General features: G+C 46.1%; 1 protein-coding gene and 1 long non-coding RNA gene across 3 annotated transcripts in view; one reads left to right on the forward strand and one right to left on the reverse strand.

Moving 5' to 3' along the window:
* Positions 1 to 4,878: 4,878 nt before the first annotated feature.
* LOC105356242 lies at positions 4,879 to 9,249 on the reverse strand. Its single transcript, XR_910455.3, has 2 exons — positions 8,389 to 9,249; positions 4,879 to 5,374 (listed from the first exon to the last, which is right to left on the reverse strand). It is a non-coding gene; the product is annotated as an uncharacterized LOC105356242 (long non-coding RNA).
* The window catches only part of iqgap1 (IQ motif containing GTPase activating protein 1), a 33,205-nt gene continuing 15,350 nt past the window's right edge, over positions 8,483 to 26,337 (forward strand). The window contains exons 1-15 of one of the 2 annotated variants that reach the window (XM_011486793.1): positions 8,483 to 8,702; positions 9,290 to 9,392; positions 18,219 to 18,375; positions 19,749 to 19,826; positions 20,499 to 20,575; positions 21,796 to 21,863; positions 22,070 to 22,183; positions 22,730 to 22,908; positions 23,039 to 23,126; positions 23,197 to 23,354; positions 23,431 to 23,515; positions 23,581 to 23,744; positions 23,879 to 24,039; positions 24,117 to 24,241; positions 24,328 to 24,491. In XM_011486793.1, the coding sequence (XP_011485095.1) occupies positions 8,657 to 8,702; positions 9,290 to 9,392; positions 18,219 to 18,375; positions 19,749 to 19,826; positions 20,499 to 20,575; positions 21,796 to 21,863; positions 22,070 to 22,183; positions 22,730 to 22,908; positions 23,039 to 23,126; positions 23,197 to 23,354; positions 23,431 to 23,515; positions 23,581 to 23,744; positions 23,879 to 24,039; positions 24,117 to 24,241; positions 24,328 to 24,491 (1,767 nt within the window). In that variant the 5' untranslated portion in view covers positions 8,483 to 8,656. The remainder of the gene's footprint in view (positions 8,703 to 9,289; positions 9,393 to 18,218; positions 18,376 to 19,748; positions 19,827 to 20,498; positions 20,576 to 21,795; positions 21,864 to 22,069; positions 22,184 to 22,729; positions 22,909 to 23,038; positions 23,127 to 23,196; positions 23,355 to 23,430; positions 23,516 to 23,580; positions 23,745 to 23,878; positions 24,040 to 24,116; positions 24,242 to 24,327; positions 24,492 to 26,337) is intronic. The other variant, XM_004066783.2, reaches the window with a different exon arrangement.

A 26,337-nucleotide genomic window follows, 5' to 3' on the forward strand; every position in this document is an offset into this window, starting at 1 on the left:
GTGATAATAAAACACTGTGATCCACTGTGTCCAAAGTAGCAGTGAGATCTAAAAGATTTAAAACAACGGAGACCTCAGAATCAACAGCTAAAAGCAGGTCCTTGAACACCCTGAGGACAGCAGTTTCAGTTCTGGGACAGGATTTAAAACCAGACTGAAACTTCTAGAAAATATGGTGAATTGTTAATAAACCACCTTCTCTAAAACTTTAAAATTGAAAAGATAACTTGGAAATCGGCTTAAAGTTTGAAATAACATCAGGGTGCAAGTTATGCTATTTCAAAAGGATTTGCACATCAGCGTGTTTGAAAGCAGCTGGCACGCCCCAAGACAAACGGTAAATGGCGTATACCGGTACTTATTTAGCGCTTTTCTACTGTCTTCAAGGCCCAAAGCGCTTTACAGTCACAGTTCCATTCACGCATTTACACACACTTTCACACACTGGTTCCGAACACTGACGGCAAGACAAGACAAGAGTTGATGAGACCAACTATCCAGGGGCCAACCAAGACCTCCTTCAGGAGTCTGGGGGGAATACAGTCACCTGGGCAGGAGGGAGGTCTCAGGTGCTGAACTATCTCAGAAATCAGAGAGGAAGTGAACGGCTGAAAATGAGCTAAAACACCAGCGTCTTCATTTGTAAAGAGCTGTGAAAGCAGGTGGAAACGTAGACAGCACACGCCAACTTCACGCAAACGTCTGCATTTAGAAGAGAAACACTGCAATATAGATGCGTTTGCTTGAGAAGCTTTTTATTCCGACAGAGAATCGTGTGCGACGCGCTGCAGGGCTTTCCACTGCACAAGTGGAGAAAACAAAAAAATACATCAACACAACATGATGGACATGACTCACACAGACACTAATGACACGCTCTTGTGTTCTGATGCTCGAATCTCTGTCTGTATATGATGTGATAGAACATTTTCTGAATAATCCAATGAAAGTTATTACAATGAATGAGCCCAGAGTTTTATTCTGAAAGATGGTGGAGAGCAGCTGGAAGTGAAAGTACACTGTCAACGTTTGTCAATGCTGTTGCTTCATTATGTGTCACACACACCCACACACGCAAACATGTTATTTTATTCTGATGATAGAGGACATACTGTATATGAAGAAAATTAAGATGAACATTTTTTTTCAAATTGTTGTGAATCAGAAGCGGATGAAAAAATGCTTTTGGAAAAACGTTGTGATTGTGACGTAGAAAATACACGGGACAGGAATACTTGTATAGGGACGTCTTTGCGTCTGCATTTGGATGTGTGGGCGGAGCTTCGACATCAACACAAATGCGTCAGAACGTAGGTGGAACTTCCTCTAAAAACCTGCTTTTTGACCACCAACCCACGAAAACGAGCTGGCATAGACCAGTGAGAAACGGCCCCTTCCTGCGAATGCCAGCTCCGCCCCCAGGCTGACACACACACACCCACTTTCTCCACGGAGCTAGCGGTGATCAGCTAAACGTCTTCATTTTCTATGCACAACATGCACATCCATCTTTGCAAAAGTTTGTTGTTTGTTTTCATGGGCAGCACAGACACATCGCTGAGGCCGACTCTAGGTTGACGTCATGAAATGACACAAGGAGAGATAGGCGGAGCCTCAGAAATAAAGTCGTTTTATTTCTCGTTTGGAGCTCAAGAAAATAACTAATATTTGATTTTTAAAAACCGTCCTTTTGTGTGCCAAAGGTAATATATTATCACATGTATGGATATGGTTTGGAATAAAAGGCAGAATACCGTGATAGGTTGTCTCAAAAGAAATTCTTGAAAAAAGCCCCAAATTCTCTTGACCATCTTCAAACCCACTTTTTGCTACGTTAAACATTACTGTTTAATAAAAACGTGTTTTATGCTGACAAAATTACAAGGTTCAATCAATCTTAATCGATCCTAACCCAAACCCTGGTTTAACCGGCGTGGGTGGTTTGTTGTGTTTACCTCTATAGTTGCTATCGTCAAGTGATAGTTGCTAGGTAACGCTGCTTTGATGGTGGAACAGTGGCTGTCAATTTCCTTTTGACTTGCATTCAACTTAGGGTGTATTCAGACTGGACACATTTGGTCCGCTTTAAGTAAACCAGAGTTCATTTCCCCTGATTATCCGGAACAAATTATCAGCCTGAATACACCCAAGCGGACCCTGGTCTGGGACCAGGAACTGCTCTCTGACCCGTCTTTGGAGGTGTTCTTGGTTCGTTTCCAATCGGCCTGAGCTTCTGTTCGCTCTGAGATTCCTCAGTCTGAATACAATCGGAGCCCAACAACTGGACCAAAACATCCACCGTAGCCGATGTAAACAGATTAGGAATGTAGCAACAGATGAGCTTTGGACCAATATGTAGTTCCTTAACAGATTTTTCTTAAAATAATGTAATAGCACCACAACGATGAGACACGGCAACTCATTGAAGTGTGGATGGATGAACACTTCCACCAGACCAAAAGGTGTTGAGCCTGATGTTGATACAGACGTTCAGAGTACTTTGTGAGCGAAATACAAAGCTTGAATAAACTAGAAGTGAGGGACTTTCATAATTTCTGTCTCCAGTTGCTTTGCCCCACCCTCATAATTCCTGACCAATGAGTGAAGAGATCTTTAGTCACATGGTTTTGTTTACTAGCTTTAGTCTGGAACAGGAAAGTCCTGATGGCAGTCTGAATACAGAATAATACAGCAAGGTTCAGGACCCGATCCGAACCAAATTAAGCAGACAGGGTCCAGATCAAACGGTTTTCCTAGTCTGAACACCTGAATGTGTCTGTGTAGAATACGTTGGAGAAGCATGCCGGGGGGGGACCAACTCGCAACTGCAAATGTGAACAGGTAGAGAGGAAAAGCAAGGTTGTGGAGAATGGACAAAAGATCAGAGGAAACATCAGCGACCAGTTTAGAAAGGATAAAGGAATGCAGGCGGGGTCCAAAATTAACACTCTCCAAATACAGCCAAATGTACTGGTGGAGGAGTAAAACATGGAGCAACATTTCCCACAAGGCTAATGAAGGTTTGTACTTAATTAGACTAGTCTGCTTAGTAATCCTATTGGTGGATTTCATCTAAGCTCCTCTGCCGTTCTCATTTACAGTCAATGCTTCAGATACAATGAACACAATCGTTTGTCTTTTTTGTTCAGGTTTATGTGACACTTAAGCACAAAAGACAGAAGATTATGTCCTTTAGTTTCCATCGGTGTTCATTCATGAAGCCAACGGAAATGACCGGAATTTATTCATTTATAATTGTTGTCAAGGTTGCATTCAGCTCATGAAAAATAACAGAAAAATGTGGCACTTTTTACCAGAACCAGCCAGCTTTCAAAAGGAAAACACAAACGGAGGCGTGTTTAGTGTGAAATTGCTTACATATCATATCTTCATTGTGAATTCAACTATAAAATGTATTACACATCAATCTTTAAATCTCTGCAGTGGCTCCCTGTCAACTTCAGGATTGATTTTAAGATTCTTTTAATAGTTTGTAAGAGTGTTCATGGTCCTGGTCCTTCTTTTAGATCGGATTTGCTTTAGGCTTATGAACCTCCCAGAGCCCTTAGGTCCTCAGACACGGCGGGCCTGCTGAAGGACCCTGGGGTCAGGACAGAAAAACCACGGTGAGGCCTGGTGTCGTCTGTGGAACAGCCTGCCTGAGGATGTAAGGACCTCATCCACTGTGGGATCTAGAAGTCAAATTGTCCTTTTTTACGTCTTAACTTATTCTAATTCATATTTCAGGTGTTTTAGACTCTTTTTTAATGCAGTTTTTTATGCATTAACTGATTTCAATTAATATTTTACGATCCGAAGAACGTCAGCTCTGTTACCTCTCATGGTGTCTCCATCTCCAACAATGAATGCTGACATTTGTGTTAAGTTCTTCCACTTGTTACCCGCCGTTCAGACGTGCTAAATATAGACCCAGAACACTCCTCCCTCATGCTTGATAAATCTCATTGTTTGGGTTCGAGGTGGAACCCAGAAGGTGGTTCCAAGAAAGTTCAGGGAAGATTCCAGAAAGTGTTTCGGTATATCTAGAATCTGACAAATGGCTGTAACTCAAAGAAAGAAAGAAAGTAAAATTTACTTGGGATGAAAACTGGTGGGTTTTTTTTTTCTGGTACTGTATACCTGTTGGAATGTGAGAGTTTTGTCAGGAGCTTTGCGCCCTCTGGTGGTCAGAGGTCTCCACTGCATTCCCTGCTGCCTGTTTCAGCTGCTTCTCTGAAACGGTTCAGGATCGTTTTGTCCTGCAGGCTGACCAGAAAACTAGAGGCTGCTGCCACTCGTCACTTTATTCCATAAATAAACTCAACAGTATTCATATAAACAGCTGATAATTGCAGAGACAGAGAGGTGAGACGTAAATGGGGGGCATAAAAGAGAGGGCAGTTGAACGGCACGCAAAACAGCTTTAAGCTTCCTTTTGGCTCTGACCCAGTACTTACCATAATGCTGATTTCTGTTCATTTGTTTTACCTTCCGAAATTATCCAATTTTTGCATCTGGGCTGATTCTCCTCTTGGGTCTGAGCCCAGCAGCAAACAGCCAGCAGATGGTTTCCATCAAAAGCTCCTGTTTGCTGGAAACACTTGAGGATAATTAAACGGATTCATAGACCCACAACAAAACTGCAGGTTTCACGTGTTGTCCTTTCAGCATGGACATATCCTGGTATGTTCGATAAAACAACCTCTTCTTGTTATTCCAATCATCTCTGACAAAGTCAGAGCTGCTTCACAGAAACAGCAGAGTCTGCAGTCTGCTCAGGGCTTCAGAGAAACGGGAGCTGAAAGGACGCGTTTTCTGATACAACTTCATTACTTTACTTTGCTACACCAAGAAAAAAAGATAAATGCCAAACACAGGTCCAGGTTACAAAGTTTTATTATGCGATAAACAATAATTTCCACAGGCCGTTGCTCCATCGTGCATTGTCTGTAGTCTGAAGAAGTAGAGAGGTTAAGACTACTGCACACATGCAGCAAAAATACATTCACCGCACAGCAATCGCATTCTGACCAACAGTGATGCATGGCACACGTAAGCACACTTTAACAAAACAAAACCTTTACAAAAGAAAAATATATCGTAGTATACTGGAAAACACATCAAATATATTTCAATATATCAGCAACGTATATACCTGTAATTGTTCATCTTTCAGCATGCCACCTGGGGGGGGTTGGCATAGATGGCCTCCTGATACAACAGAGTATTTTCATGGCACAGGAAGAAGCCACATAGGCAGCAGCATGACAGCCTTACCTGAGGCACCAACACTGGATTTTGGCTCGTTGGGAATAGAACCCAGGGTTTCTTCTGTGACAGGTAGCCAACTGAGTGATTCCAGCCGGATTCATATCTACAGACCAACAGTCAGGACCATAGAAATTAGGACAGAGACATATTTTTTTTTCATTTTGTTTCTGTACATTACCACAGTGAATTTTGAAAAAAAAACAGCTCAGATTCCATTGAAGTGCAGACTTTCAGCTTTCACTCCATGGGCTGAACAAAAAGACGGCATAAAAACTAAACCCTTTTTTAAACACAAAACATATATATATATATATATATATATATATATATATATATATATATATATATATATATATATATATATATATATAGAATTATCAATACATTGTTCTGAATGTGATAAGAAGTATGTTACTTTTACGTAAAGCTTTATGACATGGCGCCTTATCCTGCTGGAAGTGACCATTAGATGATGGTACACTGTGGTCAGAAAGGGATGGACATGATCAGCCACAATACTCAGGTACTGTGGTGTTAGAACCATGCTCACTTGGTACCAAGAAAATATCCCCTGCACCATGACACCACCACCACCAGCCTGAACCGTTGATACAAGGCAGGATGGATCCATGCTTTCATGTTGTTGACGCCAAATTGTGACCCTATCATGTGAATGTGGCAGCAGAAATGGAGATTCATCAGACCAGACAACGTTTTTTCAATCTTCTATTGTCCAGTTTTAGTGAACTTGTGTGAATTGTGGCCTCAGTTTCCTGTTCTTAGTTGACATGAGGGGCAACTAATACCACTTTGGGGTAATAAATAGTGAGGAATGAACATTATAATACACTTAAATGATCCAGTGTGGTCTCCTGCTGCTGTAGCCCGTCTGCCTCAATGTTGGATACATTCTCTGTGAACCCTAGAGATGGTTGTGGGTGAAAATCCCAGTAGATCAGCAGGTTCTAAAATCCTCAGACCAGCCAGTCTGGCACCTACAACCATGCCAAACCATGTTCAAAGTCACTTCAATCACCTTTCTTCTCCATTCTGATGCTCTGTTTAAACTGCAGCAGATCGTCTGGACCATGTCTACTGTCCACGCCTAAATGCTGCCATGTGATTGGCTGATTAGAAATGTGCATTAATGAGCAGTCAAGCTTAAGGGTTCTACATAGCATCTTAGCTGCTCCATAGAACTGTGCCCTTCTGGACTGAAATGTCTGAGGTTTTTCCTGGGATCTAATGTAGCTTCTCCTCCAGTTTAGGGGTTACTTGTCATGATGGGCAACTCAAAAACAACAACAAATCCGGGAGTACAAAAAAGGGATTTAATTATCGTCTGTGGGATGATTGTATTAAAGGCTGATGTGAAGTCCATGAAAAGCAGACGAACGTACAAGTTCCTATTCTTTAGGTGGGTGAGGGTTGTGTGGACCACAGAGGAGATGGCGTCCTCTGTGGATCGGTTTGTCTTGTATTGGTGCAGGTCCTTGGTGACGTTGATGAGAGTCAGTGATGACCAGCTTTTCAAAACATTTCATGACTATCAGGGTAAGGCCCACCGGCCAATAGCCATTCAGACTGAGGATGTTTTGGGGATGGGGATAGTTGTGGCGGTCTTCAGGCAGGTGGGGACCACTGCCTGCGTCAGAGAGTCCTTCAGGAACCATCCAGGGATGCTGTCAGGTCCAGTGGCTTCATACGGGTTGATCCTCTGGAGGGTCCTCCTCCCTTCTGTGGGTGTCACACTGAAGGGCTACGCTCAAAAAAATAACTCATTGGATGAACTTAATTTAATTGTGGGCAGGATTTCCATCCAATAAATATGAGTAGCTCCAACTCAAAGAAAATTCTTCCATGTAATGAAATATAATTGAGTTAGTCGAACTCAATTTAATCACAAAAAGCCAAACAGAAAGAAATCCATTCACTTAATGAAACTAACTTACTTACTGCAAATGAAGGCAAAAATCATTTTATGACACTAGTCTTGAACCTAGAACCTCAGCAGGTAGATGCTATTGGCTGATCTACTGAGCTAACTCTTCTTTGGCTACTTACACTCGCCAGTGTAAAGAGATAGAATCATTTTCTCTATAAATGAGGTTTGTCGTCTATAATCTTATTATGAGAAACCGAGTTGAAATGATTCCACAGTACGTTTTTATTTTACGTGGAAAAACACGATCGAAAGTTTTCTCTCTCCGAAATGTCGAAGGATTTGAAGGAACAATAGTCATAGCAGGCAATAGACGAAAGCTCTGAGCATTTTAATAGTTGAATGGTTAAAAGAGGTGAAAAATTGTAGCCGAAAAACGGTGGAAGATACTATAAGAAGAATAGATTCATTAACCATTCAACCAATAAAAGAATAATCACCGAAGAAGGATTTTGCACGTGTAAAAGGGAGTGTGGCTCAATTCCGTTGCAGCCACATGTGCACAGCATGCCCCTTAATTGAACTCATTTATTTTGGATAACTGGAGTTTATAGGTGAGACTATTAATACATTTTATGTTATATATTTAAATAAAACAAACAGCATTTATTTGTGTTACATGAAAGAGGGGCTTGAATCTTTTTTTTGATCTATCTATAAGATCTCCACCAAAGATCTATCAATATGTCTCTCTATAAAAATCACAAAAACAATTCAAAACTATGCAGACAGCACTTACGGCAAAACAAAAACTTCAGAAATGACACAAACAGATCAAAACGCAAAAAGAAATAAGCATCGCAAACAACACAAAACGATTTTTACAGACAGCACAACTTGAACGGCACAAAGAAAACCAGGCATACAACCCAAATGAAGAGAAGGAACAACAGAACAACACACAAACATAAACAGAACAAACACACAAAAGTGGGGCAAACAACAAAACAATAACAGCACAAAAAACAAAAACACAAACAACATAAACAAATCAAATAAAACAAACAACAGAAACAGCAAAGTTAACAGCTCCACAAAGCTATTGAACTTGATTGTTTACCGCCACAAAAACATTTCATGAATATAAGAAGAACAGGAATAAAAAAACACATAAAATAGAGAACTGTGAAGAAAGAAAGACACAAACTGAGACATTTAAGCTTCCATAGTTTCACCTGTTAAACAGAAAACCGGTCTTTGAGGTCGTTGATGTGAACAGCAGGGCGCGCTGCTGCGCATGCTCCGTGTTTCCTGAAGTTTGTACCGAGGACACACCCATCAGGTCTAAGGGAGACACAGACCGCAGAGCACGAAAACTGGCCCGAGTCTGGATCTCCGGAGAGCGCACTGACGGACTGTGCCGAACCCCCCCGAACCCCCGCTGCTCTGTTTCTTCCGAACCGAGGCGAACAGCGGAGCGCGGAGCTCGTTTCTAACGACAGGATGTCAACTTCAGAGGACGCCGACGGGCCCCGACCCAGATACGGCTGTGAGTACTAACTCTCCTCCCCGGTGCAGGTCCAGTCAGAGCCGGACCAGAACCCGGTTCGAGGAAAAACCCAGTTAGGCACAGATTCAGCTCCGTTACATTCCGACTTCCGCGTCTGTAGAACACCCGGAGGAGGTTGATTTCACCCCCCTCCCCCCGTTTAATGTCCGCGCACGCGCGCGCTCAGTTCCTGACACAGCCTGATCCCTGATGGCCCGCGCGGGAAAACTTTCCCACATGATAAAAGTTTTCTTTCTGTCCACGCTTAGAAGCAGCTAACGCCCCCAGACTCACGAAGTGGAGTGAGACACTTCACTAACAATAATCCTGAAGTCACCTCCTCCTCATTAGAGGATCTGAAACACTTCAACTGATTGTTCTGTTCGCACATGCTCAGTGAGGGCGCCTTGGCTTTAGGTCATAGAACACCCCCACATCCCAGGTGAAGGGGCTCAGGTCTGATCTGAGGCTGGTCTCCAGGACCTGAGTGCGTAAACTTGGCAATGACCCCAGGGCAAGACTCCGCCCCCTGTGAGCATCCTGCTGGCCAGGTCATGACCTCAGTGTGACTCTGTCCCTGTCTTCAGCCGTTCTGGACGTGGCGGAGCGGCTGACTGCTGAGGAGATGGACGAGCGGCGGCTGCAGAACATGGCCTACGAGTACCTGTGTCACCTGGAGGAGGCCAAGAGGTAAGACGGCTGCTGACCCTGGGTTTGTGCACGTTGACCCTGGGTTCCTGCATCCTGACCTTGGGTTCCTGCATCCTGACCCTGGGTTGTGCACGTTGACCCTGGGTTTGTGCACGTTGACCCTGGGTTTGTGCATGTTGACCCTGGGTTCCTGCATCCTGACCTTGGGTTCCTGCATCCTGACCCTAAGTTTGTGCACGTTGACCCTGGGTTTGTGCACGTTGACCCTGGGTTCCTGAATTCTGACCTTGGGTTCCTGTATCCTGACCCTGGGTTTGTGCACGTTGACCCTGGGTTCCTGCATCCTGACCCTGGGTTTGTGCACGTTGACCCCTGGGTTCCTGCATCCTGACCCTGGGTTTGTGCACGTTGACCCTGGGTTCCTGCATCCTGACCCTGGGTTTGTGCATGTTGACCCTGGGTTCCTGCATCCTGACCCTGGGTTTGTGCACGTTGACCCTGGCCGGTGTTCTCACCTTTAGCATGGAACCCCTCACCTCTGAGAGGTTTGGCGTGTTAGTTATAGTTTGTGATTTTTGACTTGATTTGGTCCTGGTTCTAAATGGTCTTCAGTTTTTGGCTTAATGGAAGTAGACCTTGAAGTCCAGCTCTGTCTGTGTTCTTGCTTCTGTCCATCTGTCTGATAGCGCTGTTCTCTGCAGAGACGGCCACCCTCAAACCCATCAAAAAGTGTTCCCACCAGATCAGTAAGGATCTGATGAAGGCCTCAGACTTTGTTTCTTGTTGAGGTTCTCTCTAGCTTGCCAGCCTCCATCTTTGTTTTCTGCAGCTGAACTGCTACAGGTTCAAAGGAGGAAGAAACGTACCAGACAGGAAGTGACTCAGCTGCTATGGAGTCATTTTGTTGCCACAGAAACCCACAGCTGTCATGGTGACAGGTTCCTGTGTGACTCTGTCACTGAAACGCCAGAGACCCTGATTTGAAACTTACATTTCCACACCTGCTGCTCTAGAGGACATTTTGACACATGGTGGGATATCCTCCACATGTAAAGTTAGATGTTATGAAAACGTGTGGAGGTAGACGGGCTGTTAGCATGTGGAGACAGACGGGCTGTTAGCATGTGGAGACAGACGGGCTGTTAGCATGTGGAGGTAGACGGGCTGTTAGCGTGTGGAGGTAGATGTTCTGTTAGCATGTGGAGGTAGACGGGCTGTTAGCATGTGGAGGTAGATGTTCTGTTAGCATGTGGAGGTAGATGTTCTGTTAGCATGTGGAGGTAGATGTTCTGTTAGCATGTGGAGGTAGATGTTTTATTAGCATGTGGAGGTAGATGTTCTGTTAGCATGTGGAGATAGACGGGCTGTTAGCATGTGGAGGTAGATGTTCTGTTAGCATGTGGAGGTAGATGTTCTGTTAGCATGTGGAGGTAGACGGGCTGTTAGCATGTGGAGGTAGACGTTCTGTTCTCATGTGGAGGTAGATGTTCTGTTAGCATGTGGAGGTAGATGTTCTGTTAGCATGTGGAGGTAGATGTTCTGTTAGCATGTGGAGGTAGACGGGCTGTTAGCATGTGGAGGTAGACGTTCTGTTTTCATGTGGAGGTAGATGTTCTGTTAGCATGTGGAGGTAGATGTTCTGTTAGCATGTGGAGGTAGACGGGCTGTTAGCATGTGGAGATAGACGGGCTGTTAGCATGTGGAGGTAGATGTTCTGTTAGCATGTGGAGGTAGATGTTCTGTTAGCATGTGGAGATAGACGGGCTGTTAGCATGTGGAGGTAGATGTTCTGTTAGCATGTGGAGGTAGACGGGCTTTTAGCATGTGGAGGTAGACGGGCTGTTAGCATGTGGAGGTAGACGTTCTGTTCTCATGTGGAGGTAGATGTTCTGTTAGCATGTGGAGGTAGATGTTCTGTTAGCATGTGGAGATAGACGGGCTGTTAGCATGTGGAGGTAGATGTTCTGTTAGCATGTGGAGGTAGACGGGCTGTTAGCATGTGGAGGTAGACGGGCTGTTAGCATGTGGAGGTAGACGTTCTGTTCTCATGTGGAGGTAGATGTTCTGTTAGCATGTGGAGATAGACGGGCTGTTAGCATGTGGAGGTAGATGTTCTGTTAGCATGTGGAAGTAGATGTTCTGTTAGCGTGTGGAGGTAGATGTTCTGTTAGCGTGTGGAGGTAGATGTTCTGTTAGCGTGTGGAGCTAGACGGGCTGTTAGCATGTGGAGGTATATGTTCTGTTGGCATGTGGAGGTATATGTTCTGTTAGCATGTGGAGGTAGATGTTCTGTTAGCATGTGGAGGTAGATGTTCTGTTAGCATGTGGAGATAGATGTTCTGTTAGCATGTGGAGGTATATGTTCTGTTGGCGTGTGGAGGTAGATGTTCTGTTTGCGTGTGGAGGTAGATGTTCTGTTAGCATGTGTAGATTGTTTGTTGGTCGGTGAAGGGACGGACAACAGATTCTGACGGTCTGATGTCATACTGTTCTCTAAATGTGTCATGGCAGTCTCAGAAATCTCCCCTCAGGGTATATTGGGATTTGATTGACAGGTGAGGGAGGGAGGGAGAGAGAGAGAGACTGCTGCTGTAAGTAAGGCATGATGGGAATGTCCCAGGTGAGGAAAGGGGGTGGAGCTATCAGGAATGCAGCGAGGTGCTCTGAGCTCGGAAGGTGGCTCATAACCTGAAGATGAGGTCATGATCTGCACTCAGAGCCTGTTTTCAGTCCCGTTTATCTGCTGGGGTTTGAGTTTATTTGGATTCTCCCTCACCCACTGTTTCACAGCAGAGGAGCTCTGAAGAACTAAGGGGTTCTGGTAGAGTTTGGACCTGAGTGGGGAAATGTTGTGGTGACTAATACAAAGTACAGGAAGGCAGTTCCAGGGGATTTTTCTGTCCCTCCTAGATCTTTCAGGCATTTTTAATGTTTAATGAAACAAAAATATCTGACGTTGTGAGCATTTTCTGAAAAGTTGTGATATTTTTCAGTCATAAATTCCAGCTAAAGGCTGTAGGAGGACATACTAATCTGTTTAGGGGTTCATTTTTTATTTATTAAAGTGCTGTTTTTGGTAACCCCACGGAAAATTCTCAGCATTCATGAAATCCCTGATGAAACAGTGATTTGTTTCAAAATACAACAAACATTTGGATGTTTGTCTGATAGCAGCAGTAAACCTGAACATCTTATTATTATTATTTTAGTTTAGTTTTTAGATAAATGTGTCGGCTTAGCCTGAATTCTGTTTTGTTGTTTCTGATATTTCACCTCAACTTCTTTTCTTTCTCTGAAAGGCTTTTCAGTCTGAAACTGAATTAATCACAAACGTTATTAGAAAACAGCAAAAGATCGCTTGAACCAAACACTTGACTCCTGTCTCTTTAAAAAATCATTGGAATACATTCTATCTGTATCAATTTAGTGCTTTTGTTTTTTAATCTTTATCAGGAGATCTTTAGGTTTTCTATCAAGCTGACTGAATATCAACCGTCACAAGGATGTGGAAACGTTAAAATCACGATGTAGGGGGAAGGTTTGATTGGTTTGACTGATGACGTAAATGTATAAAAAAAATCCCTGTGAAACCAACGACGACACTACCCAGAATGCTTAGAGGGCTCAAAGTGATGGGAAGTTCTATTGCTGGTAGTCAAAAACCTGTTGAGACTGACAGAGCGCCACGACTGTTCCGACTGAGAGCGATTGAAACTGGTCTAATTAGCGGGAATTGGTGTGATCGCAACATCACCAAGTCCTGGAGGGACTGACTGTTTGAATACAGTAACGTTGATAAGACTGGTGTTTCTGCACTATAAGGCGCACTTTATATGATTAAAGAAAGACTTGTAATGCTCATACATGAATGGATTCTGGTAGTGTTTACTGATGTCAAAGCCATTCTGAGAGCTACATGACGGCGCTCTGTCTGAATGTCAGTGTTCTTTCATTTTTACCAGTTGCAAACATGGGTTAGTGTTGTTATAAATATGCTAACGTGTGGCGGTAATGGACTGTGTTTTTTACGTGTTACTAAGGAGGTTGGGAGTTAGCAGTCAGAGTAACGTTTGTTTTAGCGGTATCCATTTTTTTTACATGTTGCGTACAAGGTTGTGCATTGTAGGCATTGTGAATACACTAACTAGTCGCTAGCTAGAAGTCTACTTACTGTGAATGCAGATAATAAAGTCTGATTGACCTACGGACTCCTCTGACTCTTGTCCTGCTTTATATGTGACATGAGTGGATCATTCATTGATGCTATGCCTTATAATCCGGTGAAATACAGTAATTTGATACTGAAATGGGCTGGAAAATGAGCGCATGGTAAACAAAGGAAGAAAACGAAACCCTGCATTTATTCAGGTGTTGAGATTTCTGCTCTGAAATGGGTGTGGCGTTCCAAATCCTACCCTTGTAGTGACTGTAGGTTCTGGTTCTGACAGGGTGGGGATCTTTCCTCAAGGTGGGTCGGAGGATAAACGTGAGTCCTGTCAGATCTGACGGGGAAACAGAATCTGGAAGAACCAGCTTGCTCTGATGGTTGTTATGTGTTGCAGACACCAGTGCAGGTCTGTGGCTGACGGTGAGCCGCTCCATTAGAATGACGTTACCACCAGTGTCAGGAGAGTTGCCCTGGTGATGTAAGAACATGACCTGCCCCCCCATGTCCATATCAGTGTTGGTCTGTACTAGAGGAAGTTTTTGTTTGTTCGGTTATGAAGTGAAAGCATGAAGTCTTCGTTTTTCCTCATCTCAGCAGTGACACACGGGAAGGTGAAGCACGACTGGAATTTACTCTGAAACCAGTTTGACATCGTTGGTCGGTGTGAGTTCTCCAACTGCCAATGATGTCTGACGTCAGTAAGACTGAGAGCTAGACTGAAGTAGAGACCGGTCCCAAGCCTTCCTTTTGGGTCAAAACTGAAGTCAACTTTCTCCGTCATTTTGCCGTCTTATCAGTTCACTGGAAGGAAAACACAAACTAGAGACGGAGGCTTTCCCTTCATCAGATCCCTGTCCACAGCTTTCAAATGACAGCAGCAGCATAATTACTGTCTCAAATTCCCCGAGAGTCATTTCTGATCAACGTGATGGTAGTCCTACCGGTGTCATCTGTAGTCCTTCATGTTCGCTGGGCTCCTCCTGCTGACACTCTGTTTTCTTTCACAACACCGTGGAGATCTTACATCACGGCGAGGAGGATGGTGTGGGGGTGTCATTTTAATGCACGACTCACAATTAACAGATTAGGCGGGCTTGTGTGCGTTTCAGTGTGCTTCTCTCTGACGCTCCCGCTCTGCAGGACAGGCTTAGTTCCCTCTGAAGCATTCGCTTTGGCCTGTAATTTCCTGTTTTCAACGCGTTTCCCAACGCTCCTGTGTGTTGCTGATGGAGGGAGCATTGTGTAATGTAAAGCCCCAATCTCCTGTCTTTTTCTTAGTAGAACAATGGCTGAAGAAAAGTTCTTTTACCCTAAAACTCCTGTAAATCGACAGCTTCTGAGTCTGTTTCCATGCAAAGTATTAAGTATTAATATAGTAGAATTAATAACTACTATATCCATATTGGTTAGTTTGCTTTTGTAAAAACCCGGGTGTGTCAGAAAGGTTACTGGCGCTCTTGCATCTCTGGAATGTTTCATTTGTGGTATTTCTGGATTTTTATAGTTTCTATAGAAAAGTACCACAACTTTGTTTTTATTGTAAACACATCTATTGAGCCCCCCCCCACACACACATCATACCTGCTGGTGACACAACGTTTCAGATGTTTGGGTGGGTAATGCTGCTCGTGTGGGTGTGAGGAGACGACACACGACTGAAACCACAGACGCTCCGGTTCTGGTCGGGCTGTGACGGTTAACCAGGGAATCCATTTCTGTTCCATCCAGGTCCATCTGTCTGAGGGAATGTTAATCCAATTGACCTAGAGCATTATAAACTCGTTTTAAAATGATAGAAATCAATTATATTGATACTGGAAAACACCATTTGCATAAGGACACGGTAGGTTTATTTTTTACTATACTGTAAAAACGAACAATCAAGGCAAGGCACGTTTATTTGTATCGCACAATTTGTACACAAAGTAATTCAAAGTTCTTCACAATACAGGAAACTGCATAAAAATCCCAATGCATAACAGTGCAAAGGTTAAAAACATACATAATTATTATATAATTTACTTTAAAAGAGAACATAAAGAGGTGTGGATAAGGACTCTTCACACGCCTAAACGGGAATCTTTTGAGTCAGGATTTGAACCTCAGCACAGTAGAGGCCGGTCTCACAACCTCAGGGAGACGGTTCCAGCTTTTAGCTGCATAAGACTGAAACGCTGACTCCCCTTGTTAAGTCCTGACTCTGGGCCCTCGGAGGAGGCCCTGAGGGGTCCCTGAGGTCCTCAGAGTCCGAGATGGTTCACATGGCGCTAACGTGTCAGAGATGTACTTTGGTGCAAGGCCATGGAGGGACTTGGAAACAAGCAGATCTGCTCTAAAGTCTAGTCTTTGAGCCACAGGAAGCCAGTGCAGAGACCTGAGCACAGGACTGATGTGACGGTACTTCCTGCTTCTAGTCAGGACTCGAGCAGCAGCGTTCTGGATGGACTGAAGCGGACAACATACGAGATGCAGCAAAAACTGATCAGTCCATCATTCCAGTCCAATGTGTGGAAACATTTTGAATTTAGCAAAGTCATGTGACCTTCGGTGTGCTAGAATGATCTATTGATGATCCCTTTGGATTCTTTGGATGTGGGAAAACAACAGTGGGCCGAACTTTAGGCAGGGTTGTAAAACTGGGTTTTAATGATTCAATTTGCATCATCATTTGTCTTTGCTGATCCGATTCTTAGTAGATATTAGATTATTTTAACGATGTGATTCACTGACCTAAAAGTGGATTCAGGACATCGTTGTTTTTAGCTGTCATCACGTGTGCGTTATGCGCCGTGATGCACTTTTTTTGTTACAGTAAAATAAACCCCCCCCCGACGTAAAATTAGGCTGAACTAAACTAAAAAGTCCGAATTGAAACTGTCAACTGAGTCTGAAAGCAAAGAAGGACAGAAACGAAAAACAAAAGTGGAAAATGCAAAACACAAACATTATTTTCATTTAGTAACAGTTTTAGGTGCAAAGTTTTCGTCATTCAAGTTCTAAATTTCCAAATTTTCTGTTTAAATTCTCAGTATTTCTTTTTTAAGTTAGTTTTTTTTCTTCAAATTTACCATTTTATTTTTCCAATATTTAATAAGTCCTTCAAGTTTATTATGTGTAGCGGTACTTTCACGTTTGACAAAAATGTCCAGTCTGTTTTTTTGATTGGCTGGCGCTGACGTCATTGAAGTTGTCCTTTACATACAGCGGAGGGTGTTGCCCAGAGGGCTGCAAAAGCGGCGGCGAGCTTTGTCAGCAACAATGGTGTCGGGTCAACAAGAAACAGACCACAGAAAACGGACGCAGGGAGGCGTGGCTCAGGATGGAGAAGGTGGACCGGTCTGCCGCCGCACCACAGGACGGCTTTTAGAGTCTTTATCGCTTTGATGTCCGTGATCGGCCGACACGGTGACACGGGCACACACAAACGTGCGCCTTCGACATGATTCTACTGTAGAACACAGCAGGTCTGACCCATGTTTGCTCCACATGTCCCAGTGGTCTGGAGAAAGTGAGCCGTCCTCGCAGACGACTGCAGCTGCGCATGCGCAGACAGCTACACTGTGAGCAGAAACTCTGCGCTGCTGAGATGGCATGGTGGTGCCCTTTCATGTTAGGTTACGGAGGAAAGAACCATCATGAGCCTCAGAGGAAGGAAAGGTCTATGCCGGCCTGTGTGAAGCTGCAGACAGGGGTGGTGGGGGCAGATGCTTTCCACACCAGGAGGGGGGGGGGCTTCCTATGAGAATGACCTCTGAACTGCCCCAGAGCTTGCTGGATGTGGGAATGCTTCCAGCCGCGTGTCACTCCTCCCTTTACCTCTGACAGGAACATGCAGGCCCGTGTTTTTCACTCTGGGAGGGGGGGCGGCTGCAGCAGACAAGCAGAAACTGGACCCGGGTTTTCTAGACTTCATGACCTCATTCAGTGGATCGCAGGAACAATCAGGATCTGAAGAGAACTGTTGATTTTGGCTGTTGCCGGTCACACACTGAAATCACTGTGTTGACTCCAGAGGAGGGCGTGTCGGTGTTTATGCCGCCGGATCAGGGCGTGTTTCCCTGATAAAAAGCCGTATATTGTTGAGCCTTTGGCAGCTCCGGGGTACATAGAAAGGGGGGGGTTGTTCTCCGCTGGCGACGTGGGGCGGGGGTAGGAGGCGGGGCTACAGGTCAGACTTTCCAGGCTGAAAAGCGAGGCTTTCTGCTGGCTGACTCTCTAAGGAGGGTTGTTCCAGCTGGGGAGGGCAGCGCTGCAGGAGTGGAAGCTGCGGTCAAACTAAGCAAAAAAAACCTGACCTGTACTCCAACAAACACGGCACATGACTTTATGGATGAAAGTTGCTGAGTCATTGTCTGTCCTCACTTCCCAATCCAGCGTCATGTGAGGTCAGGAGACAGTCCGGCCTCGTTTTGTTGTTGCGTCGCCTGAAACACGCGCAAACGTCTGAACGACACCAAAGAGGATTGTTTTATTGAGAAATTTGGGCCGAGGTTCTGTGACCCGGCGCCAGTCCGGACCCAGATGTTGTCTTTGAGCTCTGAGCACAGGAAGGAAAGCTGCTGCACAGCTCCACGTGCACGTGTGTCTGTGCACGAGCATCTTCCGCCGATCCGAAGCCCGGACTATGAAGGAGATCACTGTGATCTGGTGTCCATGCAGGAGCATCTTCTCCATGTGCTCTGTCCTGCTCCCTGCAGATGGATGGAGGCCTGTCTGGACGAGGAGCTGCCCCCCACCACGGAGCTGGAGGAGGGGCTGAGGAACGGGGTTTATTTGGCCAAACTGGGAAACTTCTTTGCCCCCCAAACCGTTTCCCTGAAGAAGATCTACGACCGCGAGCAGACGCGCTACAAGGTGAACACGACTTTTCCTCCCCCTACAGTCAAAGCCTCCCAGACTCACCCTGTGGGTCAACAGAACCCCCCAGGAGTGAGACTGAGTAGGTCTGTTATTATTCTGTGTTCTGTGGTCTTTTACAGAGTGTTCTAGTTGTCCATCGTTCTTCCATCTATGCTTTACTCTTGTTTTGTGTTCTTCAAGGTTCTGTAGTTCTGTACTGGAGGGGTCCTTCAGACCTCTGGAGGGGTCCTTCAGACCTCTGGAGGGGTCCTTCAGACCTCTCCAGAGGTCTCCACTGTTCTACAGACACAGCTCCTACTTATTATTCTTCATTGTTCTCCAGTGATGATGAACATCTTTTACTGTTCTTGGGTAACCCGCTCCGATGGAAAAGCTGTTTCTAACACGTTCTTAGAGCATCTCACTCATGATGGAGGACACCTGTTATGTAAATTAAGATTATAGTTGCGTTTCTGATTGAAAATTGTTTTTTTTATTCAAATCGTTGGGAATCAGGAGCAGACAGAAAAATGCAGTTTGAAAAAGATCGTATAAGTGAGGGTTAATGGCCGGCGGCGTGTGCATTCACAGAAATGAACGCACGATGTGGAAGCCTGAACCGTCTGACGCAATGCGGAAGAGCGTTAATGCTGATAATGCACGCTTCGTCGGCCATTAACCCGCTCATACCATTAACCCGCTTATACAAAAGAAATAAATATTCAACCAGTTTTTAGTAGTTTATTCTTGTTATTGTTTCAGTTTGGATTGCTTTTTTTCCCCACAATAAGCGGACTATTTGTTACGTGGTGTGGCGGGTTGTCACGGTAACGACTCATCCGGCGTGGACCCTGAGTGCAGCGGCTACGGAAAGCAATATATCTATGCTGATGGTCCGGATGGGTTGAATAAAGCATCAGTTCAGAGAGAAATTTCTCCTGTTACCGCTTGTTTTTGTCCAGATGATGAAGCTAACGTGTGTTTTAAAGAAGCCGGCGCAGTGATGCAGAACATTTAAGCCATGGGACCAGAACTTCTATTTTAAGTGTGCAGTATCACCGTTTAATGCACACCCAGCAGCCAATCAGAATCGAGTATTCACCCGGACCGGGGTATGATGATGTAGAAACTACACTGGGCGGGTCACAAGCTTCCTGTTCTGAACTCCCAGCAACAGGGACGATGAATTTCTGAAGAACAGCTGCAGAAACGATGTTTTACAAAACGACACGGGGTTTTGTCTGAAAACATCCTGATTAAAACCACTGGGAACACTTTGGAAATAGATCAAAAGGTAATGGGAGTGTTTTTCCGTGTTATCTTGTGTTCTCTGATGCTCTTCAACATCGGTGTTTGTCCAGATGTTGACTGTGGCGTTTCTCTCTTAGGCCACCGGCCTCCACTTCAGACACACAGACAACGTCATCCAGTGGCTCAACGCCATGGCGGAGAAGGGCCTCCCAAAGGTGAGTGCGGCTGCAGGTCACGGTTCAGGCGGGGGAGGCTCTTTCTCAGAGATTTCAGCTTAAAGACCGAAACTGCCAAGTGGACTTGTCTTGGAATGGGGGGTGGGGGTGTCTGGTCCACCTCCAGAGTTCTTCAGACTTCTGAAAGCAAAAACGGGACGGCTGGAGACTTGACTTTGGAAATAGTAGATCCATGTAATGTGAAGGATGTCCCATCACATTTGAGCGTTTTAAGCATTTTCTGGGCCTGCTTGATGACATCACCACCCTCCTCTGTATCACAACAGAACAAATGACGCGTTTTCACCTGGTTGTGAGCTCTGCAAACAGAGCCAGCTGGCAACACGCACAAAACGCAGACTCCTGCCTCCAGGAATGTTCTCCTTCATGATCTTCATCTGGTCTTCAGGTCTGATCAGCTCAGCAGGGACTGGAGGGGACATTTCTGTCTGCAGCCTCATGTTTGAACCCTCCTCTGTTCCGTTCAGTCTGCAGTTTCAGCACCAGTCACATGGGATAGGGGGAGGGGCTACAGCTGTAGCACATTTGCTAAAAAACCTCACAAAAGCAAAGAAAAAAATCCACATTCTAGAAAGTTCTGCAGTGATCCACTCTGATGTCTCTGCTGCCCCTCCGTGCTCTTCTCTGACCTTGTGAACTCTTGGGTTTCAGATCTTCTACCCTGAAACCACAGACATCTATGACAGGAAGAACATGCCGCGCTGCATCTACTGCATCCACGCGCTCAGGTGGGTGTCCGCACTCACAGACTGTGGGGTGTGTGGCTTAACCAGCCAAGAGCCAATCAGGGTGAAGGAAATCGTAATTTCTGCATACCTCTCATCCTGAGGTGGATCTTCTTTCCACCAAAGCTGGACCTCCGGGGACTCCGGAGACCAGGTTCTGGTTCCAGGCTAGACCTGTGCACGTGCAGATGTGTGTGTGTGTGTGTGTGTGTGTGTAACGGTTGTGGGTTTGTATGAACTGCTATCTTATGTTCATTCATATGCTTCCTCTTGTCTAATTGCTGCTCCTGTTGACCCGTTCTGCTGTGCTGGTCGGTCTCTTTCTGGTCCTCTCAGAATCCTCCTGTTAAGGCAGACGTTCTCTCTTTCTGCGTCTGGTTCTGCTGGAGGGTTCTTCCCAGCCTGTCACTCAAACTGACATCCCTCCCCACTCAAAGCTGCCTCCTGTGATCTGCTGTTGATAGAAGCTGCTTTTCTACAATCAACAATAAGTTTTATTTATTAGACGCCTTTCAAACACTTACAGCAGGCGTGGCCAAAGTCTGGCCTGTAGCACACGTTTCCCGTGGTCTCATTGTCAGAGTTGCACCGCTAATGTTTGGTTGGGGTTGTGAGGGGCTGTAAGCTAGCAGGAGAGAGTTTAAACAAAGGGATGACGGGAAACAAGTGGCTTACTTCTGCACCAACAGTCCCGCCTACAATGGCTTAATCATAGTTAAGACCACTGGGAACGCATTAGAAGATGGTCGGAGTGGGAGCTGGAGCCTCAAACGACAGGAGCAGACTCGTCTCTGTGATCCAAACCGCAGGGGTTTGTACTTCTGAGCTAGATTGTTTTATTTAGCTGTTTTTCAAAAGTCCACTGCCAACATTTATCAGTGAATAAAATGTAACATATGAACCCAGATTTAATGACTTTTTCTTCATTTGTACTTCTGTTCTTCACATCAGAAATTCACTGTAATTCTGCTCAAATGTGTTAAGAACAAATGAAAAGAATCCCATCGCAGTAACATTTGCATTTAGTACTGTTCTAAGGGTTCAAAGGTCAGTCCCCATGCATGTAAAAAAAACCACACAAACAGCACACAGTGAAACAACAACATGAACAGACAAATGTAAAACACTGACATGAGTCTGAACAGAAATGTTCATGAATGAAACCTGTCCTTTTTGGAGTAGTGGTTAGTTGTGTAACTGTTGTGCGTTTGCTGCCTCCACAGCCTGTATTTGTTCAAGCTGGGTCTGGCCCCTCAGATACAGGATCTGTACGGAAAAGTGGATTTCACTGGTGAGTGTGGGCGCCTCCTTTTTCCACCCGTCACGTCCTGAAGCTGGAAACTTCTGAGCCAGCCAGCGTGCGTGTGTGTGTGTGTGTGTGTGTGTGTGTGTGTGTGTGTGGGGGGGGGGTAAATGTGAAAGTCATTAGTGAGAGTTAGACCTCTTCCTGTCTGTGCCCCCCCCCCCCCCTCATCTGTCTCTGCTTCCCTCCTGCAGAGGAGGAGATCAACAACATGAAGAGCGAGCTGGAGAAGTACGGGATCCAAATGCCCACCTTCAGCAAGATTGGTGGGATCTTAGCCAATGAGCTCTCAGTGGATGAAGCTGCATGTAAGAGAGGGCGGGGCTTAGGCCACCTAAAAATGACTGTGCTTCAAAAACAAAAAGCTTTTCCATCAGGACTCACAGCCACAGCTGGTGTGTAATGTCACAAACTGTGAGAAGATGATTTGTTCTGAAAGCCAAAGGCCGGTCCTTAAACGAGTCTCAACTTCAGAGCCTCACGGCTGATGGAGAAAAAGGTTTTCTGAACGTAGATTATTCACAAATCTAAATGTCTTGAATGCTTGGATTAATTCAAAAGTAAGTTTTCAACCTTTTTTGCAGCAGCATCCTCAGAACCCAGCAGGGCATCATGTCTTCTTTAGGACACATTAAACCTGCAGTTTTTCCTATTTTTACCTCCAAAATAAAAAGTAAAATTCCCTTCTTCACTTTTGGGTAAAAGCTGCTAAAATCAGCGTTTGACTCATCAGGTTGTGCTGATTTCCAGAGTAGACCTGAGAGTAATGGAGCTGCAGCTGCCGGCCTGTTGGCTCTGCTTTAGAGGAGTTGCTCCCGGTCAAACGTGGATGTGTTATTCCTGTCTCGCCTCAGTGCACGCTGCAGTGATCGCCATCAACGAGGCCATAGACCAGGGTGTGCCCGAGGGTACGCTGGCAGCTATGCAGAACCCCAACGCCATGCTGGTTCAGCTGGATCCCAGCTCGGCCAGCCAGTACCACGACACCCTGTACCGCGCCAAGGGGGAGAAGGTGGCCAGCTCACGCAAACGGGTAAGGGGCCCGGACTTCAAAGTCTGACGGACCCAAAACCCCCTTCATGGGTCTGGGTTCACGCGCTTCAGCACACGCAGAGAGACGAAGCATAGAGCTGTAGGTCACTGGTGGTGCTCTGCTCCAACAGCAGATGGAGAACTCTGAGACTGAGAGGGACATCTACGACGAGCTTCTGACTCAGGCTGAAATCCAGGGCAACGTCAACTCTGTCAACAGTGAGTCTCCAGCTTCTGCGTCCGGCGGTTCCCACGCCGCTCCTCACACGCGCCCACCTTTCCCCCGCAGTGAGCGTGGCCCTGAGCGCCGGTGAGCAGGCTTTGCTGAGTGGAGATGAGAACAAGCTGTACGACGCCCTCAAAGCCATGGGTGTTCAGAACCTGGAGCCGCAGAACAAAGGCTGGTACCTGAAGCAGCTTCAGGCGGACCGAGAGAGCCAAGAGCGGGTAGGCCACGATGGAGGGCTCTCCCTCTGCTGGTGCGTTGGCCGTCAGTCTGCAGAAACGTCCATTTTCCTTGCAGGCATCTCCAGGAGAAGCCTTATCCAAGGAGGAGTTCCAGAGCGGCGTGGACGTTGCTAACCAGATCGCAGAGAGCGTCCTGAAGAGTGAGTTGATGTTCCTCAGAAACCCAGCTCGTCTGTGTCCGCGCTGATGACGCCGTTGTTGACAGTGCTGGAGGCGGTGGAGCGCATCAACGCCGCCATCAGAGAGGGCGTCCCTGAGAAGACCGTGGAGGAGCTGATGAACCCCGACGCTCAGCTGCCAGAGGTTTACCCGAGCGCCGCCGACCTGTACCAGAGGGAGCTGTCCAGCCTGCAGCAGCAGAGCCAGGAGGTACAATCAGCGTTGAACCGGCAGTAGCACAGCAGCACTTTGACACAACAAAGTCTGAACACGACAACCATCCAGCTCCATGACAACCACCGTCCTGGCAACTTCGCTTTTTAACTTTGTCTTCTTCCTTCCAGGGCTCGTTGAGTCATCCTGAGCTTCTGGTTGCCGTGGAGATGCTGTCGTCTGTGGTTCTGATGAATGAGGCGCTGAATGTGGGAGACCGGGCGGCGCTGTGGAAGCAGCTGTCCAGCAGCGTCACGGGGCTCAGCAACGTGGAGGACGAGTACGCTCAGAGGTGAGATGGGGCAGCTGGCGGCGGATGGAAGGGGCTCCTGCTGGAGGTTCACACGGTTCTCTCCGGGTTCTCCTCAGGTACATGGACGAGCTGATGCGTCTGAAAGCTGCAGCCAGAGAGGAGGGCTGCGACTTCCTCACCTGGAATGACATCCAGGCCTGCATTGACCAGGTCAACCTGGCTGTGCATGAGGAGCACGCACGTGAGAGCAGACTCTGAGCAGCATCTGGAAGGGGAACCCTCTCAGCCCGTTGCTCTGTATTTAGCAGCGCGCGTTCCTGTTTGCAGGGATCGCAGCGATCGGGCAGATCAACGAGGCCCTGGACGAGGGGGATCCGGCGAAGACCCTGGACATGCTGCTGAACCCCTCAGCCAAGCTGACGGACGTGGACCCGTCCATCGCTCAGCACTACCACAACAAACTGCTGGAGGCCCGCAGAGAGAAGGCTCACGTAAGGCTGTCTGCTCTAGAAATCATTTGCTTTTCTGGAACGGTCATAAGAAATATGCAAACGGCCTATGCAAAGGAGATCTGAGTGCAGTTAGTCATTTGACTGAGAGATCCGACCTTCTTCAGAGGTCAGGGGAGCACGTCAGTCATGGAGGAACAGAGCTGTGGCGTCTTTCACCTGAGCTAAACCCACCTGAAGGACTCGGAGCAGGAAATGATGATGAAACACACGATTCCCATGAGCCCCTCTGTTCTTCACGGTCTTCTGCTGGGTGAGAACGTTTGGGCACCCCTGATGATTTCCAAGATTGTTCTTTATAAATCATTGGTTGTTTGGATCATCAAGTTCAGTTAAATATATCATATAGCAGATGAACACAGTGATATTTGAGAAGTGAAATGAAGTTTATTGGATTCAAAGAAACTGTGCAATAATTACTTAAACAAAAACAGGCAGGTGCATAAATTTGGGCACCCCTGTTGTTTTATTGATTTGACTTCCTTTAGCAATAATTATTGGAACACAAAATTTGTTTTATAAGGTCATTGACCGTTCACTGTGTTCATCTGCTATATGATATATTTAACTGAGATTGATGATCCAAACAACCAAAGATTTATGAAGAACAATCTTGGTAATTTTCAGGGGTGCCCAAACGTTCTCACACCACTGGAACACTTAAGGCCGTGGTTCCAACCAAGATGACCACGGCTGGATTACAGCAGCAGCATCAGCAGCAGCGCTGATCCAATTCCAAATCCAGATCAGCCATTCACAGATGGAGACACAATTCTTACTGTTTCAAAGATAGTTTGTGTCTTTTTACTGGATGAATGAAAATTCAAAAATGGTGTGTTTCATCACAAGCGTTTATTCAAAGCAGGAGATGATAATCGACAAAACATAACGGAGAAAAACACAGATTTACAAAAGAAACGTTTTTTTTCCCCACTTTAAACAATGTCACACTGTGAAGGTTTTCTGTTAACTTCCTGGTTAACCTCGGCAGGAAACAAAACATGAACATCACGGTAGCTTTGGATCGTTTAACAACAAACCCTGAAAATATTCTCCACTTCTGTCCTCTGAGTTTTTCTAGACGGAGGAAAGGAAGAGCGTAAATCTCGGTCTGGAGCTCACCAGAATGGAACTAACTGCTGGAGTGCTGCGGCACGTCGAGCAAAACCGTAGGCGGGAAAATGACAAACGTGCTGGCAGCTGATGTGGCGTGCGTGCACGTGTGTGTGCGCGTGGGAGCCCAGAGGTCAGCCGGAACAGTGACCTAAGAGGCCTTTGCTGTGATCTCCCATACTGCAGAGAATGACCCTTCCCCAAACGCAGCGCTCGCTGGTGGGGTACCGTTTAGCCGTCTGCTGCTTTGAATGCAGCGGCGCCATCGTCTCGTTGGCTCGCACGTTCATTTGCTTGTGTCATCAGTGCACAGGTCTGTGCACGTCTGGCTCATTTTCCTATCTGACCCAGCTGAGGTCCGGCTGCAACAGGGAAAGAGTTGGGCGGGCTGAACCAGGATCCTTTTAGCCAGCCTGTTGTCCCGGTTCAGTCCGGTCTAACAGCGCCACCCTGGACCCGGTCTGCCTGACATGTCGGCAGCATGGCTTGACCTAAAGTTCTGAAATAGTTTCACAGCGGGTCACCCTTCAGGGGTTTTTGCGTCCCTCCTCTGCCCACTGGCAGGAACGCAGGACTTCAGTTTTTGCTTCCATAAAAGGGCAGAAAGCTGCAGGCAGGCGCCGTCCCCGAGCTGCTGCTGGACTAACGAGATGCAGGAAGTGATTGCAGCTTCCTGCGATCATCTGGGCAGAACAAACCTGGAGTCTGAGAGGAC

Source organism: Oryzias latipes, chromosome 3, assembly GCF_002234675.1.
Source record: "Oryzias latipes chromosome 3, ASM223467v1".
Lineage (NCBI taxonomy): Eukaryota > Metazoa > Chordata > Actinopteri > Beloniformes > Adrianichthyidae > Oryzias > Oryzias latipes.